The sequence below is a fragment of the Liolophura sinensis genome, chromosome 1 (assembly GCF_032854445.1).
Source record: "Liolophura sinensis isolate JHLJ2023 chromosome 1, CUHK_Ljap_v2, whole genome shotgun sequence".
NCBI lineage: Eukaryota > Metazoa > Mollusca > Polyplacophora > Chitonida > Chitonidae > Liolophura > Liolophura sinensis.
The window spans coordinates 59,151,411-59,171,889 of NC_088295.1; the positions used below are offsets into that span (position 1 = coordinate 59,151,411).

At 38.6% G+C, this 20,479-nt stretch overlaps 1 protein-coding gene across 4 annotated transcripts in view; it reads right to left on the reverse strand.

Moving 5' to 3' along the window:
• Positions 1–2,190: 2,190 nt before the first annotated feature.
• LOC135476125 (glutamate receptor ionotropic, kainate 2-like) overlaps positions 2,191–20,479 on the reverse strand; it is an 82,947-nt gene continuing 64,658 nt past the window's right edge. The window contains exons 8-17 of one of the 4 annotated variants that reach the window (XM_064756045.1): positions 20,202–20,234; positions 18,664–18,816; positions 17,855–17,962; positions 16,888–17,001; positions 16,019–16,231; positions 15,213–15,555; positions 10,993–11,210; positions 9,356–9,581; positions 8,477–8,745; positions 2,191–4,252 (exon numbers count right to left, since the gene is read on the reverse strand). In XM_064756045.1, coding sequence (XP_064612115.1) covers positions 4,061–4,252; positions 8,477–8,745; positions 9,356–9,581; positions 10,993–11,210; positions 15,213–15,555; positions 16,019–16,231; positions 16,888–17,001; positions 17,855–17,962; positions 18,664–18,816; positions 20,202–20,234 — 1,869 coding nt within the window. In that variant the 3' untranslated portion in view covers positions 2,191–4,060. Of the gene's footprint in view, positions 4,253–8,470; positions 8,746–9,355; positions 9,582–10,992; positions 11,211–15,212; positions 15,556–16,018; positions 16,232–16,887; positions 17,002–17,854; positions 17,963–18,663; positions 18,817–20,201; positions 20,235–20,479 lie in introns of all 4 variants that reach the window. The other 3 variants (XM_064756037.1, XM_064756061.1, XM_064756053.1) reach the window with 3 other exon arrangements.

Consider the following 20,479-nt stretch of genomic DNA (forward strand, 5'->3'; position numbering starts at 1 on the left):
AAAAATACACGGGAGTTTAATGTTTGAATTGGCAGGATAGAAGGATTTAATCCGGAGCTTGTATGTATCAAGCAACTTAAGGCTGAAGTCATAAATTGCAAGTTCCTAAAAAGCCAAACTCGGAACAGGAAAGAACTCAAACTGTGGTTAGTACATTGTTCTGCAATAAAGTATTAGTGTGTAAATTTTAAACTTTTTCTGGCAAAACATTTTATTTTAACTGTACTTGAATATTTCACTTAAGTCTTAAGACGTTTGATAAATATGGATAATGGATTCAGGAGGCTAGAAGCTTATCTGTGACGATAGTTAAGGCTAAATGTATTTCTTAAAGTACAAGGCCAAATTTTGTTTGGTTCACGTGTATGCAATATTGGTCTTTGGGCAATGAGCATCTTGTATATGATCCAGAAAAATACTGCATATTGAGATTTTTTGACACGATAGAGATCTATAGCAACAATAATTAGCCGTACCATCTTATATACATGTAGTAACCTCTTCAATCAATGAAACAAGAATTCCAACAGTTTAACGATTTGTCAGTTTAACTTATGACAGATGAAAACTCATGCCTCATGAAAATAATACCGGGATCGTCTAACTTGGTACTGTCACGGTGAGAAATGTGTAAGATCTATACATGATATAATATTGTTCATGTCTTCTGTTTTAAGCGTGGAGGAAGCCGGAAGGGACCAGGTAAACTTCTACCCAGACCACTGGTAGCTGTCATTAACCAATGCTTACCGGTACCTAACATCAGTCAAGTCGCATCCAACTTCAGTCGAGTCGTACTCAGAAACGCTTCCTTATACGTGCTAGTTGACAGTTGTTGTTTTTTTTTCATATTGTCATCAGAACATTTCATCAACAGCTTGTCCTACGACCGTGGTAATCAACGCTGATTCTTTTTCATATTTCAAAATTTACAGGTTAAAAGAACCTATGGCGATTATTGGCAGCAGTCAGGGCATGGAAAGAAATACCGAACTGATTGCTCGCGTATCCTCCGTGGTCTGCCGTCCAAAAAGATAGGGGAGTTTGGGAAGTTTGGGAATGACAGGTACATGTCCGCCCCATATTGAGTATATTTTTTGTGCGAAGAATTTCCTCCTTAAGTAAGCAAGAAAAACTTATGAAGACAGTTTCAAGGCTGTGTTCGGCATCTTCAGTTTGTATTCCAAATGATTTTTGTCTTATTTTTACTTATGCTGGAACCAATTTCTTTTCTTTTAAGCATGTCATTATGACAGGAGGTGCATTCCCATGCACGCAGCTCATACATTGGCAATTCACTTCGCAAACATTATATATTTTACTGTTATGTCTTTTTGGAACTCATAGGTTTTGATGTGGACACTTTCAAGATGTACACAGCCTTATTGTCTGTTTACAACAGTTGATATTTTTCCAGTGATATACTTTTTTTGCCCCTTTTCATATAAACAATGCCCGCGTTGATGAAGCAATCCTTGTTTCCATTGTATGAGCCTACCTGCTGACTGCTTGTCAGCAGTAACGCGTTTTGCCTTAATTGAAATTAATCGTTTGTGATCTATTTTTAAAAACGATAATTTTTATACATCTATAATATACACATGCACTCAAAATTCTTGAAAGTGGAGTTGCTTTAAATATAGGTCTATATGATTCGTCAGTACATTTTATAGCAAAGGGATCAACAAATCGACGGCTGCACAAAAGGAACCATGACAAACATTAAGTAAGTAGGCCTACATTGTAAGGTTTTAACTCCTGCCAGATCCATCGTGGTCTGACAATATTATGCAATGAAGAAAGAAACGTGTAGATATAAAATTATGCAAATTAGCAGTAAAATATCGAGAAATATTTGATCAGTTGAAAATTTAGTAGGGTCTGACTGAAGTTGGTTACGAAATTGTAGTTTACCCACTACTCAACTAGAGAATCCGGAGCAACCCCCCCCCCTCCCCCCATCGGCAGCCACTAGCCAAAATATATATATATATATATATATATATATATATATATATATATATATATATATATACCTAGCAGCCAAACAGGAAAAAGCTGTGGTTGAGCGTGCAACATCATTGGTCCGATCGGCTAAGTATATTGTTTTTTCCATTAGTGTGTCGAATAATATAGGAAAGAGCTGCCGCAAAACTTTTTGATGAAAGGAACACACACTTGGGCAATTAGTTTTTCATGTATTTCTCTTTATTGCAAATACCCAAATATTGCCTCAGTTGTCACTTCTTGTCATTTCTTACAAAAAATACCACATATCTTCACAATTCTACGGCCGATCCTCATCGTTAACCTATTAAGCAAATGGCAATCGTATTAGCAATATCTTTAAGGGATAAGACTTGGCGAAGATCAAATTGTTTGGCATACGGAACCAAACAGCATAAAAAATAGAAAACGTCTATAGCTATTTTGTAATGGCCGTTTTTCATGCAATGGGGTAACATTTTTCTTTAGAAAATCAACTCGTTTGGAACTGAACACTTTTTCTTACGCACAGCGATCTTCTTGGTGATCCCAATAAACAGTTATTATTAAATAAATTTCACACTCTCACCAAACCCACAAACTGCTTTTGTAGAGCAAAAGCGTTTTTGAAGCTTTTTTTTTCTTTTAACGAACAACTTCTAACAAAACAGATGAAGAGGCAAAGCTATCATCGACCACCAAAAGTGCCTTTATATCAAATATTTCAAAAGGCCAAACTGGCTTATCCAGGCTTAAGCCGGGTATCTTTTGTAACAGTCGATTAAAAACCATCTGAAAAAGGCTTCTCTCCACATTGGTCATAAATAGCTCACTGGTAGGAACGGTTTTGCGTAAAATTACAAAACTGGATAAACTCTTTCAAATTAAAGCATAATGTCAATCGTATTCCTCCAGAAAAAAATATTTAATATTTTGCAAAACACTTTCTGGAGCTTGTTGAAAGGTATACCTACGGAAATACTTCAGTGGTTCCCAAACACCCCAGTTATAATTCATTTTCTATATATTATGAAGAATTCTGGTCGATGAAGCAAAATTCATGTGTCCAAAGAGTTACAAGGTAAAGGGGTTGGTGTGACGGATAGAGGTCCGGGGGAAAAAGCTTGTGTAATCTTGCGGATGGGATGAAACTGATGTTTGTTGGGAAGAAAGAGGCCCACAGATTACACGTGTAACACGGAAAAAAACTCTGGTACAGGACCAATAATGATTGGTTTACATCTACAACTACCATTCCTTTCTATATATGAAAGAAAACTATTCTTAGAACTACCAAAGTTGTTACCATGCCCAGACAATTTCCGTTGATTATTGTTTTTTTCCATAGAAATCTATATTATTAATCCGCAGCATGTTAACACCGCGATGATGGGTGAGTGAATATATATATATATACAGAGGCAAGGTCAAACAAACGAACACGAAACACAAAAATTTGACGGAAGACAAGATACATTGTGGAGAGGTTCTTTGTACAAGGCGACACTGAAAACACGTTAAAGCAGTACACTGTAAAACCCAGATTTACTCGGAGGTGAATCGAGATTATAGCCTTCACCGTTACTCTCTACTTCAGCAGTTAGCAAAAGTTTTCGTTATCTTCGAGAGCCAGCTTTTACAGTTACCTACAAGTATGTTGATAATGATATTCTGTATAGCGTATTTACAAATGCGTTGAACAGTCAATAAAAAGCTATATAAAAAAATCCTCGTTCTCCCTCTGTACAATGAACATATAAGGCACTCGTATAAAAAAATCTTTCAAGTGCAGCCCTCAAATCTTTCGCTCTATTTACAGTTCTAAAACGAACCCCCTTATTAACAGCTGTGGTAAAAAAAAAAAAAAAGCAAAACACAGTCAACTTCCGGAGGCCAAAACGAGGCTGTCGGCAGAAGATGCATCCTTTAGCAACATGAGAAATGTCTGTCACTCTCTCATGCATATCTCCACGCGCCCACATGCCCAGACGCCTCTGGCGCCGCTAGCACACTGATGATATTCAGTGATTGAATGTCAGATGAAAGACACCTTCGAAGGCTTGCCGTCATCGCTTCAGGTGTACACATCTTTACCGGGTACGGCCGTCCGGTTTGGAGAAGTATATCCCGTCAAGGGCATTAGATGCAAACCATTGTCCACCACTCCGTTTTCGCTTTCTTTTCGTTTGTGTGCTGGCTTTGTGGAACTCCCCATACAGCGGATAGCGAAGCGGAACTCTTCCGACATTTCCGAACAGACGGATTGCTGGAAGGAAAAAAAGACATAACAGTAAAATATATAATGTTTGCCAAGTGAATTGTCAATGTATGAGAGAATTGTCCACGTATTTAAACACATGAGACGTGAGCTATCAATGCATTGTTATGTAAATGACAACTGCTTACATGCTGTTGTTGACGTACAATGAAGACCCTTACACCGATTTACTGTTTTATAGCATACCCAGGTTTGCAAAACCTAATACAAAAAAGTACTATATATATATATATATATATATATATATATATATATATATATATATATATATATATGCATATTCCTATATGCCTGCTGCTAGATACGAGAATACGTAAGATCGGTGTCTATATCCCCAGTTTATCAGCTTATTTACCATTTACCCGGGGCCTCCGTGCTTCAGTCGGTTAGCGCGATAGCGCAGCGTAATGACCCAGGAGTCTCTCACCAATGCAGTCGCTGTGAGCTCAAGTCCAGCCCATGCTGGTTTCCTCTCCGGTCCTACGTGGGAAGGTCTGCAGCAACCTGCGGATGGTCGGGGGTTTTCCCCGGGCTCTGCCAGGTTTCCTCCCACCATAATGCTGGCCGCCGTCGTATAAGTGAAATATTCTTGAGTACGGCGTAAAAAATCAATCAAATAAATAAATAAATATTTACTATTTACATATTATTTCTCACATATTCTTTCGAGAATTGGTATTTTAGGTTGGTCTGGAAATAACTGATTACAGACTGGTGCCCGACTTGTTTTGTATTGTTTCTCTTACGACAGTTTTGCTGCGATTACAGTACTGCTGTATTGTTAGTACTTTTATTTAAAAACAAAAGTACGTCATAAACACCCAGCATGAAAGATACATTGATGGTACCCTCTCTTAACCAAAACTCCCTTGTCTCTGATCCACTCGGTGCATGGCTGATATTTAGGCTGCAAGTTTTCCCAACGGGCACAAGTCGCGCCGACGTCATATATACGCATGTGTTGTACACGTGTTGCGAAGTCTTTAACATTCGTCTTTGAAATTCACTGCCTGATGGACTCAAGCGAACAAAACCATCATCACCAACGGCCGTGTATAACTCGGGCAGTTGAGCACACGTGTCTAAGGTCTACACAATCCCACACCATCTTTCCACGACGAGAAACATTTAGTTATCTTATGGCCGAGTCTTTTTTAACTATTTACGAATCCAACCTGCGATTATCTGAATGAACGATAGCATGTATACTGGACTGATCTCCATGATTATCAAATACACTAAATATATTACATATTGGATCTTCCAACTTAATTGAAATCTAATCTGATCCGATCAATCCAATCAGTCGCATATAGACCTTAAGTTTTTTGCACATCAAGAATGTCAGAGTTTATATTTTTTATGATTCGAGATATTGTATATTCTTGAAAGATGTTCAGTATATACGGGAAGTACAGTGCCATGCAGTGATGTTTTTTTTTCACGCATAATGTCAAGGCTTAGCTGAGAAAGTTAAGTTTCCCTGATCTAACAGTTTACCTGGCAGGTTAAGTGCCATTGATTTTGTTTTCACGTAAAATGTCACGGTTTACCTGAGGAAATTAAGTTTCCCTGATCTAACAGCTTATCTGGCAAGTTAAGTGCCATAGATTATGTTTCCACGCATAATGTCACAATAGATTTATTTATTTTATTTGATTGGTGTTTTACGCTATACTCAAAAATATTTCACTTATAAGACGGCGGCCAGCATTATGGTGGGAGGTAACCGGGCAGAGCCCGGGGAAAACCCACGACCATCCACAGGATGCTGCAGATCTTCCCGCGTACGGTCGGAGAGGAAGCCAACATGAGCTAGACTTGAACTCACAACGACCGCATTGTCACAATATGTGTGGCAGGTTCATTGCCAGTTTTTGTTTTTTACGCATAATGTCACAATATCTGTGGCATGTCCATTTGCCAGTTTTTTTTTCTACGCATACTGGTACAATATATGTGGCATGTCCATTGCCAGTTTTTGTTTCCACGCTCTGTGTCGCAATATGTGTGGCAGATCCATTGCCAGTTTTTCGTTTCTATGCATGACGTCACAATATATGTGGCAGGTTCATTGCCAGTTTTTGTTTCTACGCATAATGTCACAATATCTGTGGCATGTCCATTGCCAGTTTTTGTTTCCACGCTCTATGTCACAATATATGTGGCAGATCCATTGCCAGTTTTTATTTCCACGCTGTATGTCACAATATATGTGGCATGTTCATTACCAGTTTTTGTTTGCACAAATAATGTCACAGTGTATAACTGGGAAGTGTTTTTTTTTTTCCACGGAAGAGTTCATGTTGGCAGTTCAGTATCATTGTTTTTGTTTCCACACATAACCCGCCACTTCGTCCAGAAAGTTGGGCGCGGCTGTGAAGCTTCCAAGTGTAATGTCACAGTACATCTAGAATGTTAAATACCATTGTTTTTGATTACACGTGTAACGTAGCAGTACTAGTATATCTTGGATGTTCAATTCCCTTGTTTTTTTGTTTCCATGCTTAATGATGTGGTTTCTCTTTAATGCTGTTGTAGAAGTTCCAAGCATAATGCCCTACTATATCTAGAAATTTGAGTTGTTGTTTTTGGTTAGAGGCTAAGCTTTACTTTGACAACTGTTTTCTGTGAATTCTCTTTTGATTATTTTCCAATAAACAACAGCGTATTAATCAGACATATTCTAGTTTGAAGTATGCGTTAGTACTGGTTTGTTTTAATGTCAGTTAGTCGATATCAGTAATATTTCTATGAGTGCACTTCTATGTGGCAGACTATATTTTGACTACATGGTGCATTATCAGTAAATCTACCTCATTCATGGTGTAACTACACCACGTTTTACCAATTATTTTAGTATACATTCCACAAGCATGACGCCCAATATATACATACAGTCGCAGCACTGAATAATACGCATTTTATTACATCACATATTATATTTCTAACTTATGTATAAATGCACCAGTAATGCGTGTAATTAAAGCTCATAAGCATGCAACATTATAAGCACCTACCAAATTAAAACGTTTCACTTCAAATGTCTATATTTTGTCGACATATTAATTTGTGTTGGGATGTTCTGTACTTCGAACACATTAATATTTTAGAACAAATCCGGTCAGTTATGTGATCTGGAGAGATCTTAAAAGTGTTGCCATTTAGCTGATATGAAAGCAAGGCATGGAGACATTGGCGGAACTCATTTATTGTTTTCTTTAATTATTAGCTATTTTATATATTTTGTTTAAATTTTAAGTAAAATAGAAATAGCTGATTGCTCATTACTTCAATAAAGCTTTATATCTCAATGAAGACTAGGTTTCGTGTGTTTACAGTAGATTTAATAATTTCCTGGTGATTGACGTAAGACTGTTGTTCCACAACAGATCATCAGCAAAACTAGTGAGTTATGGCATTTGGACGTGGTATGAACAGTGCGGAACAATGTAACTTTTGCTGTTTGCATTGCAATGTGTTGGTGTCAGATTACTTTGTGCGATCTAAACAACTATGAACATAAAGGCATAATAATGGCAATACTACTAAAAACAAATAATGGATCTACAATGTGATCAAATGATCAAACACAAATGTTACACAAAAAGCACTCAGTTGATATATAAAAGATACGTACTAAATGACATGAATACTACAATCAGAGAAAGGAAAATATTACAAATATTTAACAGCTCGAGCAATTTACGCACATTTCTCTTTACGGGATGCATTTAATTTTCGGAAACCTTTCACACTACAAACATGTATGTGTTTTACTGAACAAATCGAACAAACTGATTCGTTCACATATCACACTCAGGCAAAAATAATATGTGGATTTGAAGTTATGACGCCACCCTCAATTACAGTTACTTCCCTTTGCTATGATGCTGGTAGATGCTATGAACATTGACACAGTCAAAATATTCCGAGGTAAATGAGGAAATGTTTCCGAGAATCAAATACGCACTGATAATATGTATGCATACTAATATGTTGCTAAGGTAACTGAAAGGCTATTAGAATAATACTGCCTTCAGGGAAGGGCAATTGGGTCTGTCCGGTCACCAATACCCTAGTGTAAATTTTATTGAAGGTCTCTGATGCATCATAAATTCAAATCCACGCACTGCATACAAATTAAGGTTAAATAAGTAGTAAATTAGGAGAAAACAAAATAAACGCATTGCAGCAAGCACTTACATTTACCTTATCCTCTCGAGCATTTTTCTTTGCTTTCCACACAAATTCACAAATCACAATAAGCATCGCAAACGCTAGTCCCGCCAAAAGGACAACGAAGACCCCGCCCACATTGGCCACGCCCAGTTCGTTTGCATCTTTGGTTTTGGCGCTGTCATCTGACATACATTGTCCACCCGCTTTCGTCTCCCACCATTTTTTGTACATCTGTTGGATTTTCCCATCTTCTTTGAGTTTGAGGATGGCTTCCGAAATTAAATCCCGATAAGGAGATCCTGCAAAACACAGAATTTGATTTATTAATAAATTTATTTACTTAGTAATAAATTTATTTTTTATTATTAAATTTATATCTTTATTTCTTTATTTAAATTTTATTTATTTATTATGAAATTTATTTATTCATCATTGAATTCATTCATTTGAGTGCTGTTTAAAACGCGACAGGTGAGAATTTTGCACGTACACAGTGGTCTATTTCTGGAGTGGAGGAAAACGGATTGCCCGGGCATTTGGTAAGTTACTGACAAATGTTTCCTCGTGTGACGTACATGTAATTTTTTTAGATTTAATACTTCATGCAACACAACACAGAGAAGCCTTTAATAAAAAAATCAAAGCAAAACAGGAATGGCAATGAACACCCCCCCCCCCCCCCACCCCTCCCCGCCAATCCTTCGCCCCAACACCATACTCACAAATTCACTTTCATGAATAGACTGCGCAAACGGTCACCTGTGCTCGGTTACGTCTACGCCCCACAGGCAACGAGAGCGTGCTATGTGTCCAAGCAAGTGAAAGATCACAAACAAGGGCAAGTATCGCCTAATGGCCATTTTGGTCGTTGTATAAGACGACATGAATTAGCGATACGCTCGTACTCACCAATAGGTGTGGCAATGCCGTAACCTTTCGAGTCCAACAAGCCCCCGACAATCATTAAGCTACAGTTTCGTTGCACTTCGTAGTCAATGGTCGTGGATTCCGCTAAGTACGCATAATCTCCTTGTAGAACTCTGTCCACGCCTTCCTGGGTTGAGTTAACAAAAACAGATGGCTTCGTGGTGGACATAAACTTCCACATCTTCTCGAAGGTTGGGACCTCCGATGTCTTGAAGGAAAAGGAAAGTGACGTTAGTTTTCAACTGAGCACGCTGAAATTTTAGTATCAGTAACTTTCTTAACTCGCGTAGTAACTGAACAGTATACGAACTTTAAATGTTTCTTCTATGACATGATCTATTAAGCGAATACAATATTGAAAACTTGACAGTAAATATACAACAATATATATCTGAACGTGAAAGCTTAGATCGTAGACCAATTGTTTCATATGCCCCTACACTACCACCATCTTTTAAACATAGACCCTATACACAGGGCTTCCCCCGATCTCTGCCCTGTTTCCTCCCACCATCATGCTGGCCGCCGTCATATAAGTGAAATATTCTTGAGTACGGCGTAAAACACCAATCAAATAAATAAATATAAATAGGGGACAATAGCACATCATCTGAACTTCATTCCATCATTCGATTTTTAGTTCATCATCACAAAATGGCACTTGTGGTTTTTGTTAACAGGGTATTTTACACAGTAAAGCTACACACAAAAAATAAATCTTTCGTTTAAAAACATGTTTGTTGCACTTGACGCCCCCTGGTGTACATTCATAAAAATTATGTTTAGTAATTAGTGAATGAATGGATATATATCAATTTTACAGTCATATGACGACGACGAGTCATTAGGTGTGTGTACATATACTGTGTCTTCTTGTGTCAGGGTGAGCCCTCAAAGCGCTGCCGCCACAAAAGTGTCATGCCGAAGACATGAGACGTGACACCTCACTCAGTCACTGTGTCAACCGGGTGTCTCTGACACCCGACCCACAAGTCCTGTTTCCTTGCTCCAACCTTGCAATTTTGAGCGCCAAACAAGGCAGCAGCAAGTGCCATTTTTAAAATCTTTGGTATAACTTGACCCGGATTTGATTCTGGATCTCCCGACTTCAAGGAGTAATTAAAGAAATGTGTTCGTTAAAGTAAATGCGTGAAATGCTTACACAGATGTGGGAGATATTTTCAACAAACACAAATAGTCCAGTAAAGTCAAGTCCAGACTTGAGCTATTAAGTGTAAAAAACCCGAAATACATGTGAAAGTGTTTGCTGTATAAACATTTCACATATTTATTATAAAAACACAGTTCTTTAGTTATTAGACATAATTGTTATGAATACACACCAGGATGCGCTTATAAAATGTTTATAAACGAAACACTTATGTTTAGTGTGTATAATAAACGTCCTGTTGTTTCTGTGCTGAACAAAACCCTGCGTGTTCACGAACATCTGAGCCGCTTTATGCGTTCACGTCCACATAAAAACTAGAACTTCCTAACAAATCTACGGCCATGCGATGTTGTAAACCACTTTGGGTCAGACGCCAGGAACGTTCATTATTTCCCCTCTGTACCCATTACTCATGAGAAATATACGTTGCCTGCCCCGGAAAATTTACCTGGAAGAAGGTTTTAGTAGACCCAGACCACAGGGTGCCATATTTGATTTTTGTCTGCTTGGAGAGGTCATCAGCACTCTCTATGGGATACACCATCCGCTCCACGGTCAGGAAGGCGGCAAGGTTAGCCGTGTAGGAGGATATCATGATCAGAGTGAAGAACCACCATATTCCGCTGACAAGGCGAGTAGACAGAGCTCTGGGAGCAATGTCCGAACCTGCAGACAAAGAGATAAATTCGGTTCCAATAACGCTCTTATGGTGTCTAACTCTAAATACACACAGTGTAGAGTATTAAAGGCCAGTAATGCAGAACATAACGGTATAAGAAAGGACCCCTAAAGGAGTCAGTGTTCGTGTTTGCTTTCAGTGGATAGACTTTTCCCGCTCATGTGTTTTTTTTTTTGTTTCTTGTTATGGCCTTTCAACAGAGCTTTTGTACTATCTACAAGTAAGGAGCATCAATCTGAGAAGAATGCATTTATCGACATCAAGGCAAAGTCAGTTTTGTCAGAAGAAATGAAGCCAAGAATTAGTACACCATAGAATATTACGCATCCACCTAAACGCCATCCACCTAAACGCCACCCACCAACCCACCCACCCACCAACCCACACACCCACCAACCCACACACCCCTTTGAGAACACATTGCAAAAATAAGTGTTACAACGGAAGTAAAGATCCTTTAAAAATAATACATTGCAAAATGTTTCGACGGAAGTACAAAAGCTTCAAAAGCGTAACACTTTGCAAAAATGTTTGACAACGGAAGTACATATAAATAGACTTAAAACCATCAAACACTGAAAAATATCTGTTTTTGTTAAAGGCCTAGAAGCTGCTTCTCACAGCAGTCCTGCAACGTTAAGTTCCGTCCATAACATAGAAAAACATAACCTCGTTGTGGGTTAGGAGGTGACTTAATCTTATAAGATAAGGCTTGTGTTGGAAGATACTGAGGAGCTTCATTCCTAAAACTGGTCTATAAATCCTTGTATGATGAACATGACGTTTACTGTACCCTCCAATAATGCCGGGAACCTCCAATAATGACGGGAACCTTTAAACTATTCTAATACTTCAAGAAATTATGTTTAACACACACGTTGAGAGTATGTATTTTATATCATGTGATCAGACAGATATATAGTGACCATTACAATTATACACATATGTACTGTCATGATCGGTCATTTCAGTTTTCATGACTCCTCTACCCAGACAAATTTACCTTGTGTATAGTGCGCACATCTATATTCATACATAAACCATAGAACGTATTATATCTTCGCATGGAAAAAAGTGTTTATACCCCTTGCCAGAAACAGTCAGTAAAGACAATACATAAAACATTCGATCGACTATGCCTTAGGCATTTTCCAGGGGTACGGTAGTAATTTGGTTTATTGCTGTTGTATTTCCTAATGGTACTATATAGTCCATGTAACACAGCAACGGGATAAACCACGGCTAAGGAAGCGCGAGGAGGGAGTCGAAGGACAAACAACTTGAATGCATCCGATTAATAACTGAAGAGGTGATATTCTACACGCGTTGCGACACCCACGACACACCGCCTCTTGATGAATTGTCTTTTTCTTTTCAGGATACAGACGCCAGAGAAGCTGTAACGGCTGGTGATGTCCTGTTTTTTATATCGACATCTGAGATAGGTGCTCGTTTTGGCAAAAGCTGGGAAGCAACGTCTTTTGCAAGTCCCCATCTAATAGGATAATGGCACAATAATAAATAATTGATTACTACGCGTTCTCGGCCACCCTATCATTCATCAGTGTGTTTCAACGGGCCGTCCCAAAATCCTCGCAACAATGACTGTACACTCGTCCAGGGATAATCTATCACCGGCAGGGATTGATGCTGTACCGGCCATATACCTGCGTCCACCAACATCCCAGCCATGTGATTAGGCTTTTTATCATGTCCAAGATTATCAATTACCGTTTAGATTGCCATTTACCAAGACGGCCACCTACTTATTTCATACTTTAACCACATCTCCAAAGCATGAAATCTGAGGGGTAATAATTTAGTGGAAAGAGCCCATGTCCCCTGAGAGAAGGAAAAGGCCGTAAATGCCCCTGGGGCCGAGTGACAAAAAACCCTCACTGGATATTCCAACCATTTGTGTAATCGCACTCATCCAGAACGCACAATTCGCCAAGCTACTGCTGTTACTCCAGTAAAAACCTACAATCCTCATATCCCATGGCAAACTTTAGTCTCTCACTCTATTTAAAATCCTGCAACTATTATATAGCATGGCAAGCCATTGTCTGTAATTTAAACAACTCTGGACTAATCACTCCACGTGCAAAAACATGTGTACCCTGTTACCCCATTAAATTCTAATACCGTGAAAGTTATACCCTATAACCTATTCCATTACATGACAATTTGTACCCTGTTACCCAAGTAAAAGAATGTACCTATTCTATCACAGGGCGAGCTATACACCATTACCCCAGTAAAATCATGCATGTATTGTATCAAGGGCATGTCATATCGTAGTAAAATTACGCACCTATTCCATCACAGGGCAAGCTATACCCTATTACCCCAGTAAAATCATGCATATATTGTATCTAGGGCATGAAATCCCGCAGTAAAATTACGCACCTATTCTATGACAGGGCAAGATATAACCTCTGACCCCAGTAAAATCATGCATATATTGTATCAAGGGCATGCCATACCGCAGTAAAATTACGCACCTATTCTATCACAGGGCAAGATATAACCTCTGACCCCAGTAAAATCATGCATATATTGTATCAAGGGCATGCCATACCGCAGTAAAATTACGCACCTATTCTATCACAGGGCAAGATATAACCTATTACCCCAGTAAAATCATGCATATATTGTATCTAGGGCATGCCATACCGCAGTAAAATTACGCACCTATTCTATCACAGGGCAAGATATAACCTATTTCACCAGTAAAATCATGCATATATTGTATCAAGGGCATGCCATACCGCAGTAAAATTACGCACCTATTCTATCACAGGGCAAGACATAACCTATTACCCCAGTAAAATCATGCATATATTGTATCTAGGGCATGACATCCCGCAGTAAAATTACGCACCTATTCTATCACAGGGCAAGATATAACCTATTACACCAGTAAAATCATGCATATATTGTATCTAGGGCATGCCATACCGCAGTAAAATTACGCACCTATTCTGTCACAGGGCAAGATATAACCTATTACCCCAGTAAAATCATGCATATATTGTATTTAGGGCATGAAATCCCGCAGTAAAATTACGCACCTATTCTATCACAGGGCAAGATATAACCTATTACCCCAGTAAAATCATGCATATATTGTATCAAGGGCATGCCATACCGTAGTAAAATTACGCACCTATTCTATGACAGGGCAAGATATACCCTATTACCCTAGTAAAAACATGCATATATTGTATCTAGGGCATGAAATCCCGCAGTAAAATTACGCACCTATTCTATCACAGGGCAAGATATATCCTATTACCCCAGTAAAATCATGCATATATTGTATCAAGGGCATGCCATACCGCAGTAAAATTACGCACCTATTCTATCACAGGGCAAGATATAACCTATTACCCCAGTAAAATCATGCATATATTGTATCTAGGGCATGCCATACCGCAGTAAAATTACGCACCTATTCTATCACAGGGCAAGATATAACCTCTGACCCCAGTAAAATCATGCATATATTGTATCAAGGGCATGCCATACGGTAGTAAAATTACGCACCTATTCTGTCACAGGGCAAGATATAACCTATTACTAAGCTTCTAACAAATATCCTTTAAAGTATAATTTGACACTCTGCTGTTGAGCTCTTATCAGGCTTGGGCATCAGCACTATACGTATGTGCCCGAGGGTACACTACCGATCTCTGGAAAGTTGCTGACAAACTGTCCAGCAATTTTTACCATATTTTGTTACATTAGCACCATACTCCTTATATTAGCACTATACCTGTTACACTAACACCATATCTGTCACAAACGTATTACTTTGTCCTATCTCCCCAATGTTAATTACGTATAAGTGAAATATTCCTCCGTACAGCGTAAATGATCAATAAAATAAATAAATGAGAATCTATAGCGCGTTCCATGCGAACAACAAACACAGCCTGAGACCGTGGTCTAGCTACTACAACTTTGTTCCCTTTAGTGCGGCTCACCTTGCTGCATGAGGGAACCAATGGTGAACCACAGACTGTTCAGGATGCTGAATTGATTCTCCACCACATCGCCGTCCGGGTTACAAGGATGGGGGTTGTACCACTCATAGGGGCTGAAGCGAGCCAGGACAAACAGCATAAAGCTGACGCACAGGTACGCCGCTAACATGTACACCCACACCTCGATGGACAGAGGCGACAAGAAGGAGAAGAGTTGCGGGGGCCGTTTATCGGGTTTCTTGTACAGAATGGTGATGCCCAGGTTCAAGAAGGGCTTGGTAAAGTCGATGACTTTCTCACGCCGGTAGGTAATGGTCATTCCGGCCACGGCAAGGTCAGCTTTCTGCAGAGATGGACATTTTCGTTATGCGTTTGTAATAATAAATAGTTTATCAAGTTTTCAGCTATATTTACTGTTTTTAACCTCATTTTTGTATCAATTTAAATATTAAGTTTTTTCTGTCTTTCTTTCTACTGTATTTTAGGGTGCCTACGTGACCTGGTGTCTAGCGTGCTAGCGCAGCGCAATGACCCAGGAGTCTCTCGCCAATGCAATCATTGTGAGGTCAAGTCCAGCTCATGCTGGCTTCCTCCGGTCGTATGTGGGAAGGTCCGCCAGAAACCTGCTGATGGTGTGGGTTTTCTTAGGGCTCGGCCCGGTTGCTTTCTACGGTAATGCTGGCCGCCGTATAAGTGAGTACGGCGTAAAACACAGATCAAACAAATACATAAATAAAATTCTAATGTAATATATACCGGGTATATATATTTCCTTAGACATTTTCCAGTGTCAAAACATCCCTTACCTTATCTATTAGTTCCCGGACCATACCATTCCATTCACCCGTAATATCGTCCGGGTTGCCAAACTTTTTATCTTCACGTATTCTAATCGTGTATGTGAAATTCAGGTGTTTGGCCACTTCCTTTAGTAAATCCACGGCGAAGCCTTCATAGCGGTCATTTCCTGTTAAATTGTGCCCAGGATCAGACACTTTCTCCATAGTGTAAGGATTTTCCTGAAAGTAGCCAGAAAAAATCGGACACTTTTGATGCTCTTTTATCACAATATGTCCACATCATCTCAAAATTAAACATACATATATACAGAACGTATATATTTTCTTTCAGGATACATTTATATCTTTTTCTTTCAGGATATATTTAAAATGATTAAGTATAAATATCGCTCTTGGTTGGCATAGTGCACATGGAATGGTCACAAGCTGACAACAAAAGAAGAATGAAAATGCAACAAGAAAATATTTACTACAATGGTAGTGCAATAGCCTTACATATATCAAGAGTTATTTTAAGACATTATGATAACCGGATTTGATTCCAGGGCCAGTATTTATGAAGCAATTTTAAACTCAAGTCATGAAATGCCAGTGCTCAATAAACCAAACATAAAACCGGAAGAAAGTCAAGTTGTGGCTGGTACATTGCTCTGCCATAAATGATCGGTGTACAAATTTTAAACTTCATAGAGAAACGCATTTCAATTGTGGCTGCGTTTTAATTTTTGACTTAAATCTTAAAATGCTTAATAAATACGACCCCAGATCTCCATCTTCTGCAGAATACTTCACCACGATATGGCTGAAGTACTGCCAATGTGGCATTAGGCCCTTACTATTCATTTCTTCACCCATTCCTTCATCAGAAGACTTACCAGAACACTGGTCACAATAAGTGTTTTGTTCGCCAGATCGGTTCTAACTTCTTCCCAATATTTGTCCCGGTTTAGTGTTATATTAACACCCGCCTTTGGAGTCCAATTCCCAATCTGAAATGTTAAGAAATCAAATTGTTATAATGTTGGTTGACTCGGCTTCCCGTTTATACATCAAGCGCACAGATTTCATAATGGAGCTGGATATTAAATAACAACCGTCAATTCGCAACAACTGTGACATTCTACGTGTGCGATTTGACGTGGTTTTGCCCTTGCTTAACGTAAACATGAGACGCTTGGTTTGTAACTTATAATATGGAGTTTAGAAAGTGGCTTAACATATAAATTGCAAAAGGCTTCTGAGCTTCTTCTACAGTTTTTCCAATGCCCCAGCGGATAGTACAGAAATTAAGGAGCCTGCTGTGGTGGCGTCAACGATGATAGCTGTCAAAGCAACTTTGTTGCAAGGAGAGCCCAAATTGGGGTGGCGGGGGGAGGGGGGAGTGGGGATGGGGGTGGGGGTTCTAAGTTAGTCCTTGCATTCCCATTATATGTTGATCGGAAAATTCACAACCATTGACGTACAATATGAATATCTGAAAACATGAAAATTATGAATATATCATGCTGTGAAATGACCCTGTGCCAGTGGGTATTTCACCAATGAAGAAATAACTGGAAACAATGATCAGTTATGGCTAATAACCACGACAGGTATATCGCCATCTGGATTTTGTCCAACAAAGTGATATACCCCAATTGGGTAATTGAGTAATTGGTTACATCACTGAATTATCCCCCCTTAGACAACATGTAGATGGCGCTGTACCTGCCTTCGTCAGGGGCCATAAGCGAGCACTGTTTCTCATGGAGAGCACAGATATTATACTTATGAGAAACAATAATGCATCATTTGGAAACGTACTATTACGTATAGTATTAATATTGTCTAACAGATTTTCACCTTTTGCAGTCCCTTCTTGTCAAGCATGATTATGTCGAGACTGAAGTCTGTTCTGAGTCCAGACTCTTGATCAAAGCGAACGGGACCTGACAATCCATCAAATTCCATCTGTAAATAAATACATACATCCACAATATGTTCAACTTTTATTATGAAGAGTGAATGAATAAATACAAAAATAAGTAAATATATAAATTATATAAATTGCAAGTTCTTTTATGAAGCGCCAGGTTTATAGTGAATGCATGGTGTTGTATCAGAAATTTGGAAAAGGATTACACGAAACGTAAAAGGTAAGTGTCTTTGCAAGATACAAGGGATGGGGGTTAAATTTGTAATGGTCTTGCAAAAGACAGTCATGCAGTCAGGGCCCTATAATGTTGCAGGGACACATGCCATTGGTGGATTTATTTATTTATTTATTTGATTGGTGTTTTACCCGTACTCAAGAATATTTCACTTATACGACGCCGGCCAGCATTATGGTGGGAGAAAACCGGGCAGAGCCCCGGGAAGTCATTGGTGGAAGGCAAGATGTCTACAGAGAACTTCATATAATACTATACTACCTTATATGACCGTCACCGTCGACAGTTTATTACTATCAATGTGCTGAGAACAAATCAATCGAAGCGAGGAAATCTTAAAAATCCCATGTCCTACACTGAACCCACGTCTCGCGTGACCTAAGTACTTAAACATATGGACATTAACCACTCGGCAACGATCCGCTTCCACCTTTAATTGTTAATTAGGGCCCACAATAGTGGAATGTTCTACATGACATGTACACAGTCATTCTTACTTACCAGTTTCATATAGTTTAACAGACTGTTTCCATTCTTCCAAGAGTCGCTCCTGGAGCAAGACAGTCCTTCCGTTTTTACATCCTGAGCTCTGGCCAGTTCGTTCAGGGCCTTGGCAAAAACCAGTACTGCGTCGTTAATCAGGGCTGTCTCCGTCTGCACAGAACAAACGATCGGTTTCTATCAAGAACAAATCTAAAACGCGTTAAATATACAAGTTATTCATAAATCAGTGTGGTCGGGATAGAAAATCTCTTAATCCCCGTATAAAAGATTCGAAGGGGCGGAAGTGAATTCCCCAAATCGATGGTAATCTGGCCAGACATCAGGCATGAAAGCAGCTAGCAATCATGAACTTTGATGCTAATCTTACGTCTGTTTAAACACTGATTATCTGAAATTGTATACTAATAGTCACAATGTCATACATACGTATTTAATACCATACAAAGTTAATATTAAACAACAGAAGTTAATACTATATATACGATGTTAATAAACAAATGCGGCTTTTTATCAACGAGATTAATATTAAACAAATATGATTAATAATTTTCAAACGAGATTAAAATTATACCAATGCTGTTAATGCTTTACAAAGTGGGTTTAAACCAGCGACAGAACTATAACGGTAAAACACGAAATGAGTACGGTGCAACACCAGAAACATTTCCAAATGAAATCAAGTAATAACTAATACTAATATTGTTACAAATATACGGGCACATGAAAACGAGCAAGCCTTAATACCCTCACAAAGTATTTCATCATTTTACGGGAACAGACATGCTTTCAGACGCGAAACCATGGATCATTCCTATCTCTGTACTTTTTAATATGGTACACCTAATAATGTCAGCGCATGCATGTTTCTACGTCACATGCAACAACATTCTAAAGCATGCATCGGGTAGTTCAAAAAGATTATCTCATCATGTACCATCTTTTGGGGTTTAAAGATGCAAAATTCATGGAATTCTAGTCAAAGTAGTCGATTTAACATACATCCACTATTTTTCTCGCATGTTTATTATGCGTGTTTAATTAAAGTCCAAACAAAACCATTATCCTTAAAGTTGTTTGGCCACAGAAACTCTTTTACGTCTAGAATCTTGTTAAATAAATCGATTTTCTAAGAGGTTCACACGTTTAGCTATAAAGGTCAAAAAGGATCATGGAATATAGCTCTACAAATTTTCATTAAAGACAAAACTACATTTAAGGAACCGACGGCTGCTGTTTGACCTTTCGATTGAAATGGATTGAAATATAAGTATCATCAAGTTCCGTAACACTTCATGTACAACATTAGAAAAATAATCTAATTCGATGTACATCGAAAATATATTGGAGTTAAAAGTCACGTAATGTAAAGTGTGATAATGCATTAAGCCTTTGAACAAACCCGAATATAAAAGTAAATAATACGGCAGAAAAATCATAAAATGTAGCTATCCAAGACACAATGGCTTGACAACAGTATGTGTCATACACGTGGGGTGGTACGGTCTACTTTCCGGAGGACGGAAAGCGCCACCTACCGTGAAATTACCCTTAAGAGTTATGTTGAGAATCTGAGGTAGGCATGAAGACAGAGTAAATCAGACCTTGATTACAAACCAGTAGATTACCATTTTCGGTTATGACGGCACTCAAACGTAACCTTAAGTAAAGTGATTTTACTTTAATTGCATGATTAGTATTTCTCTTCTCTCTCCATGTTTACAAAAACAGAATTGCTTCTAAAACAACGACCAATATTTGATACAAAGGTTCCTATACAAAGTTCCTATGTGGCTGCAATAAATGCGTGGGTGAG